Raw genomic sequence first — 7,625 nt, 5'->3', positions numbered from 1 at the left:
GTCTTTTCCTCTCCATCTCCTGCACCAAACTGGTCTCTAGATCTTCCCAGTGGCGATCAAGCCTAATAGGAATTTCAGCTCTTTGGGCTGAAGAGACTGAAGATCTGCTGGATCATTTCATGGAGAATGAGGCAGCCTGAGCATTTTGGAACCAACTGTCATCCAGCTTGTCCTAAGGGAACCTGAAAACATTCTTGTCCTTCAGGCAGGAAAACAAGGAAGATTCTCACCCTTAGGTGTAGAACTGTGAAGGTCTCCTGCTTTGGCCGGCCATGGTTTGGGGCTGGTCACAGCTAAGGGTGCAGACAGGGCTGGAGAACATCATCCTGGGTGTCCTCAGTGAGGCGGGTGGCAGGCCCCGGTAAGCCTGGTGATGCAGGTGTCTGGCTGTGGGAGCCTGTATCCAGCTGCTCTGACTACCTGCCTGCAAATGAGATTCTTAAATAGGCCAGGATTGTCATTTCTCTACTTATCCCACTGTTGTTTCCACATTTTTGCAATTTGTCTTCCATTTATGGGCAACATAGAATGTCACAACTTCAATTCCTTTATTACACTGAAAATTACACTCCTGGAACATGAAAGAGTATCAATCCAATGGATGTATTCATCTAAATGAGACCCAAGGTTGAAATAAAAACCTGAGTCTCAATCTATCTCTTTTTGAATTCTAATAAGAGTACTTAGAGTTTTGATATTTTACTCTATTTTCACACTTTGTAATGCACCAAAATACAACTAGCCTCGCCTCTCTCCATTTCCCCTTTAAGGGGTTAAGACATTAGATTTGAATTCCTCTACATGACTTTACAGGAGTCATAGCTCATGTTTTCAGACATAGTCTATGGATAAGAGTGGCATAAATGTTAACACCAAGGGCTAATTCATACCATTCTCTTCCTTCTGTCACCAAAAGTGTACTCACTGCATATATGTGTAACAATGTGCTTGGCAATGTGGATTGTTAGGAAAGTAAGGCAGGGATGGTGACTGCCCTCCAGGGAGCAGGGAAGACAGACACTAGAGGCAGGATTAGGATGAGGAAAGCACCACGTGCTCAGTGCAGCTGATGGCCAGTGCTCAGAGCTGATGAAGAGGAGGGCCTGGGAGCAGCAGAAGGCTCCACTCTGACAAAAATCTGGGGCTCCTCAATTTAAATGACATCAGATTTTGATTTCCTCTTCTAAAAAACTGAGACAACTCAAGTAGTTGTCACACAGGCAGATGTAAAGATTAAATGAAGTTTGCAAATTATAGTCTGAGAATCTGAATTTAGTGAACATAGCTGCCTTTAGCATTAATGTGACATACAGTAACTTGTAGAGTCTATGATCAGCCCCGCCAAGAGAGGCTTTGACTGCCGCTCCCTTAACACTGTCAGGGGTCTGCGTATTGAGACCCCCAAATGCAAACTCTAGGAGAGGGGTTGCCTGCAGGACTGTGAAGGAGCAAAGCCCAAGTTTCCAGGCCTAGAGCAGTGCCTGGTACATTAAGGAGAGAAATCCTACAGCACTTGAAACATTTGCAGAGAACCAGCATCGAGGAAAAATGGCTGCTCTGTATAAATGTATAGTATAAATGAGATAAACAGTTCCTTCCCTCATCCTCAGTTAGTCTCAGACCACCTCTGGTGATATTATTTTAAGACAAAGATGTTTTTAAAAGCTATAGAGGGACTTCCCGGGTGGCGCAGTGGTTAAGAAACCGCCTGCCGACTCAGGGGACACGGGTTCAATCCCTGTCCGGAAAGATCCCATATGCTGTGGAGCAACTAAGCCCATGTGCCACAACTACTGAGCCCGCGCGCCTGGAGCCCGTGCTCCGCAACAAGAGAGGCCACCGCAATGAGAAGCCTGTGCACCGCAAGGAAGAGTAACCCCTGCTCGCCGCAACTAGAGAAAGCCCGCACACAGCAGTGAAGACCCAACGCAGCCAAAAATAAATAAATAAACGAAATAAAAAAATAAAAGTTATAGAGACCAGGATATAGGTTATAAAATGTAGATGGGGCAGAGGGTGATGAAAAATGGGACATTCCTATATTTTTAGCTATGGAAGGTCACAACGTCACTTCGAAAGCTATTTCCTGGCTATTTGGGTAAAGAAAGGGAGGGCTTCCCTCAAGCATGGAATGTAAGAAGGCACCAAATCTAAGTGATCAAGATAAATCATATTTTAACGCAATATATAAAAATGGAAATGCCACAACATACATGCTGAAGAAAATGTCAAAATTTTAAATAAAGACAGAAATGACCCTGCATTTGGATGACGCTGACAGTCTTACAGAGGAAGGCTTCACGTTGCCAATGAAATTTGGGCAATTTCTGTTTAGTCTCTAAAATTCTTACCAAAGAAAATGAGAAGCTCAGACCTGGTCAATGTCCTCAACTGCTTGAACAGGACACTAACTCTTCTTTCTACACTACAGTCGAGCTGGGGTCCTGAGAAAGGTGTTTCAGAAACTCGAGTTAAATAAAAATTATTTAAGACTGTCACAGAGTCACAAGAAATTGTCAAACACTGCAGTTCTCTCAAACAGGTAAAGAAGTAGTCTTGAAAATATTAATGAGTTTGCTTCCATTAAAACTAGGAAAGTAAAATTATATTAAATTCTTGTTTTAGTATGAAGAAACTATAGTTTAAACAGTTTAATAAAATGCTGTGTTTTAACAACCATATATTATAATACCCTACCTTCAATATTTAAAATATTTTCAGAAAATATATTAAAATGTAAAAAATTCTAAAATATTTAATTTAAATAAAACAATATAAATTTAATTTAAAAATATTAAAAAATACTGTGAGTTTTAAAATATTCCCACTTTTCAGTTATTCAGTACTTCCTCCCCCACGTTAACGCTGTATCCTTGAAAGACACCATGAAGTCCCAGAGCATCTACAGGGGCGCTCAGCTCCCGCGTCCTCAGCCCCGGTGGTGGCCGCGCTCCGACTCACCCCCAAGGCGTCCCCGACACTGTCCTGCCATCCCATCGCCGCCGCGTTCCCCTCTCTCTGAGCCGTCGCAGCACAGCGCCAGAAACGAGCCCGAATCTGTAAAATCGGCCCCAAATCGCTTCCCAGCTTCAAACCCCTCAGAAAACGGCTTCTTTCCCAAAAATGGCCTCGCTCAAGTTTCTGTGCGAAAATAAAGCACAAAACTCAGGGGAAGCCCAGAAAATGCAAGGTTCCGGGCTTGCTACCAGACAAAAATATCGCTGGAGAGGCCGCATTAAGGTTCCCTCTGCAGCACTCAGCACCGTGAAAATGAAGGGGGTTTTTCGCACTACTATATCAGTATAAAATTGCTCCGTGAGAACCCGACCCACTCCCTCTCGTGCTGCCCAAACCGCGGAACCTGCAACTCTCCGACGTGGGCGTTTCCCTAACACATCCGATCAAAAGACATCCTGTGCCCTCTTGCGACCGCGTAGAGAAGCGTGCTGTTCCCGGTTCCAGGGAAGGTTCTATGATATTTTATTGTTTAATTCTACTAAAGTTGTTCAACACATCCATAATTATGGCAAGTGATAAACAAAAAAAAATGTTGATAATATCTGATGAATATCTAGCAGCCAGTGAAATTAAAAATTATTTTCTGATATAAAGCAAAATTTAAATTACCGAAAAATAAATATTAAGAAAATAATTTAAGATTTTCAATGATTTTGAGCAATTTTAAATTATTTTTAAGTATATCTATACTTTGGTATTATTATAAATTATTTATATAAAATTTACATGGATATGTAATTTGATATATTACTATTTATATAAGTAAATATCCTACCTCAAAAATCATTCTGCAAACTTAGTCATAAGTTATAACAAAATTCAATAGCTTTTCCACTTAATTTATAGCTTTCAATTTTATGTCATTCTTAACCCTGCATAGAATACAAACAGTAAGCTTTGCACTTTCTCTGTCTACATATAAAGTAAAGATACCCATGAAGTACAAAACTAGACACACAGTATATCTGTGTTATCAAAATTTCATGCTGGGGGCAATTAGGAAAAAACCTATCTAAAAAGGATCTGTGGGCAGGCGAAGAGGCAATAATGGGGAAAAAAAAGGTTGAGAAATGTTGTCTAACCCATCTGGAGAGTGCAAAATGAAAAGCAAAAACAGAAGTAGAAAGTTAGAGGGAACATTCAGAAAATGGAAACCAATTCGCTCCCATTTAAGACCAAGGCCTGAAGGAAGGTCTTCAGAGAACCTAGAGAGCAGGGTTCACAGAGTCCCCACCTCAGCCAGGCCGGCAGCATCTGCAGGGTCCCCGATGGCCCCAACTTTGTCCTTACTCCTGGCCCTGGTGCTGCTCAGCTGCAACTCCAACTGCTCTCTGGGCTGCGACCTGCCTCAGACCCACAGCCTGGCTAACACGAGGGCACTGATGCTCCTGCAACAAATGAGGAGAATCTCCCCCTTCTCCTGCCTGAAGGACAGAAATGACTTTGGATTCCCCCAGGAGGCGTTTGGAGGCAACCAGTTCCAGAAGGCTCAAGCCATCGCCGTCGTCCATGAGATGATCCAGCAGACCTTCCAGCTCTTCAGCACAGAGGGCTCGGCTGCCGCTTGGGATGAGAGCCTCCTGGACAAGTTCTGCACTGCACTTTATCAGCAGCTCACTGACCTGCAAGCCTGTCTGATGCAGGAGGCGGGGCTGGAAGGGACTCCCCTGCTGAAGGAGGACTCCATCCTGGCTGTGAGGAAATACTTCCACAGAATCACTGTCTATCTGCAAGACAAGAAGTACAGCCCTTGTGCCTGGGAGATTGTCAGAGCAGAAGTCATGAGATCCTTCTCTTCATCAACGAACTTGTAAGAAAGACTCAGGAGGAAGGAATGACACACACCTGGTTCAACACCGAAATGATTCTCAGTGACTAACAAGACCATACTTCCACCTGTGCTGCCATGTCAAAGACTCTCATTTCTGCTCTCATCATGCCCTGAATTGAATTAATTTGTCAAGTGTTTTCAGGAATATTAAGCAACATGATGTTCTACTCTACAGGCACTCGTCCCTCATAGATGCCCATGCTGATCTATCTACTTACTTATCTACTTAAATATTTATTTATCTATTTTAATATTTATTTCACTATTTATAAAGATTTAAATTATTTTTATTTACATAATATTATGTGCAAGTATACATTGTGGTTAAGAGAAAAAATATATAATTTGTATTAACTCAGTTTATGAGTTTTCTTTGTGCATTAAATTCTTACTAGAGAAAACTTCCTGTTTTGTTTTTTTTCTTTAAAAAAGAAACACCAAGGGCCTTCCCTGGTGGCGCAGTGGTTGAGAGTCCGCCTGCCAATGCAGGGGACACAGGTTCGTGCCCCGGTCCGGGAAGATCCCACATGCCGCGGAGCGGCTGGGCCCGTGAGCCATGGCCGCTGAGCCTGCGCGTCCGGAGCCTGTGCTCCACAATGGGAGAGGCCACAACAGTGAGAGGCCCGCGTACCACTAAAAAAAAAAAAAGAGAAAGAAACACCAAGCCTAAATGGGCAACCTGATTAAAGAATGTATGTTACAATTCCTTGACCCATCATTACGATTTTCACGTTAGAAATAAAAATAGACTTCTTCTAGCCAGGTCGTGGGTTGCCCTCAGGACCTAGAGGTGAACATAGCTAATCCAATTCTGCTTTGGGTAACTCTGATTTTTTTTTTTAAAGGAAAGTAACCTAAAAACAATAATCAGTTAATACAGGGACTTCCTTGGTGGTACAGTGTTTAAGACTCTGCTCTCCCAATACAGGCGGCCCGGATTCCATCCCTGGTCAGGGAACTAGATCCTGCATGCCACAAGTAAGAGCCCACATGCCGCAAACAACTAAAAGATCCTGAATGCTGCAACCAAAGATCCCGAGTGCCACGATGAAGATCCTGCACACAGCAATGAAGATGCCGTGTGCCACAACTAACACCTGGCACAGCCAAATAAATAAATAAATAATTTTAAAAAATCAGTTAACTCACAATTAAATTTAATTATTTTTAAAATAGTACTAATTTGTAGTAGAAATTAATATCGGTTAAATTTAGTGCTACAGTGAGAAGGTGGGAAAATGGAATTCCCCCAGCAGAAGGTGGATCATGTCATGCGAGGATATAGAAATTAAAGCAGTAGATATTACCTATAGTTAACTAGTAGACATTTCAGTGCAAATGTCCATTGGATACTGGAGATGGCAATTTATAAGCAATTCCATGAAGTGTAAAGCATGGAACAGAAGAAGTGATCAAATAGGAGGAGAGTATCAAATGAGAAAAGGACTGAAAATTGAATCCTATGACCTTAACGTTAAAAGGGAGGGAAAGCAAGGGAAATGGCCATATGTTAACAGGACAAGAGAGAAAGGTGAGAAGACCATGTCTGAAAGACTGAAACTGCTTAGAAGGTTCAATGCATTCATGAAAACGTAGATGGAAAGTGCTCCTACATTGGGAAAAGAGATGGCATTGGCCACTTAGTGACAGCTTGTTTGGTAGAATTAATCAGCAGAAACCATAGTGGAGAAGGTGGAAGGATGAATAAGAGAAGGGAATGACAATATACACAGAAAATAGGTTTGAGATATTTGCCGTCTGAATTGGAGGAGAGACATAGGGTGGAACCTAGAATGGATGTGGATTATTTTTTTCTCTGCATTGTTTTCCTTTTTTGAACTATTTTTTGCTTCTGAAGAGATTTCATGGATTTGATGTACTGAAAACTCGTATCAATGTTCAAGATTTGATTTACTTTAAATCCTGACCTTTAATCACTTACAGTGATAATGTATCATTATTTTGATGAATATGATGTTGAATGTCAGTAAGCTGCTCTGTGCTTGAAACCATCCACTACAAGGGAAACAGATAGAACTGACCTTAGTGAGAGCTGATTTGCTGAAATTAATCAGCAGAACCCATTCTGGAGCAAGTGGAAGGGTAACAAGAGAAGAACTCCCATTGTCATTATTTCACCTGGGGAGTCACTTTACTTCTTTCACTCTCATCATAGTCAGATTTGCATTTGTTTTCCTTTTACCTCAGTACATCAAATGCGAGGACAGCTTTCCAAGAAAGTTGAATGGAGAAGCAAATCAATGATGTATTGCACATTATGGAAAATCATGGTATGGGCCCTTTATGTTTCCATTTTTGCTTCCCTCTTAAGATACTCAACTCAAGATGATAAAGGAAGTAATTCAGTAGTAGCAAGACAACCCCTGCCCAGAAAAATACTAAATGAAAAAGAACGTATAACATTACAAAGACTCTGACACCAGGAAAGCAGAGAAGGCTAATTTTATCTAGCATCCTATGCCCTACATTTTCACCACCCTACGTCTTCACTGTGAGATGGAGAATGATGAACCAAGAGGCTCAGTAGAAATGTACTGAATCATCTAATGATGCTTAATAATTACTTCAATATAAGGCTCTGACGCGAGGTCAGTAGAAGCTTCTGATGGGAGGTCTAATGGAAAATCTAAGAATACTCTTTGTTAATAATTATTTGGAATAATTATTATGAACTCTGTATTAATGATAAAATGGTGAACAAGATATAGACCTGTCACCTATGGTGGTTACTTGTCAAACAGGTCTAATAAATCTA

The 7,625-nt window shown here is 41.4% G+C and overlaps 1 protein-coding gene across 1 annotated transcript; it reads left to right on the top strand.

The window, feature by feature from the left end:
• Positions 1-4,286: 4,286 nt before the first annotated feature.
• LOC309963937 (interferon alpha-1-like) lies at positions 4,287-4,832 on the top strand (the record flags this gene model as incomplete). The annotated part of the gene is made up of 1 exon (XM_082842479.1): positions 4,287-4,832. The coding sequence occupies one exon, from the start codon at positions 4,287-4,289 to the stop codon at positions 4,830-4,832; it is 546 nt and encodes a 181-aa protein (XP_082698605.1).
• Positions 4,833-7,625: the final 2,793 nt, after the last annotated feature.

The sequence above is a fragment of the Leucopleurus acutus genome, assembly GCF_964270905.1.
Source record: "Leucopleurus acutus genome assembly, chromosome: 7".
Lineage (NCBI taxonomy): Eukaryota > Metazoa > Chordata > Mammalia > Artiodactyla > Delphinidae > Leucopleurus > Leucopleurus acutus.
The sequence above is the reverse complement of the archived record's forward strand: the minus strand, read 5'-3'. Positions and strand labels throughout refer to the sequence as shown.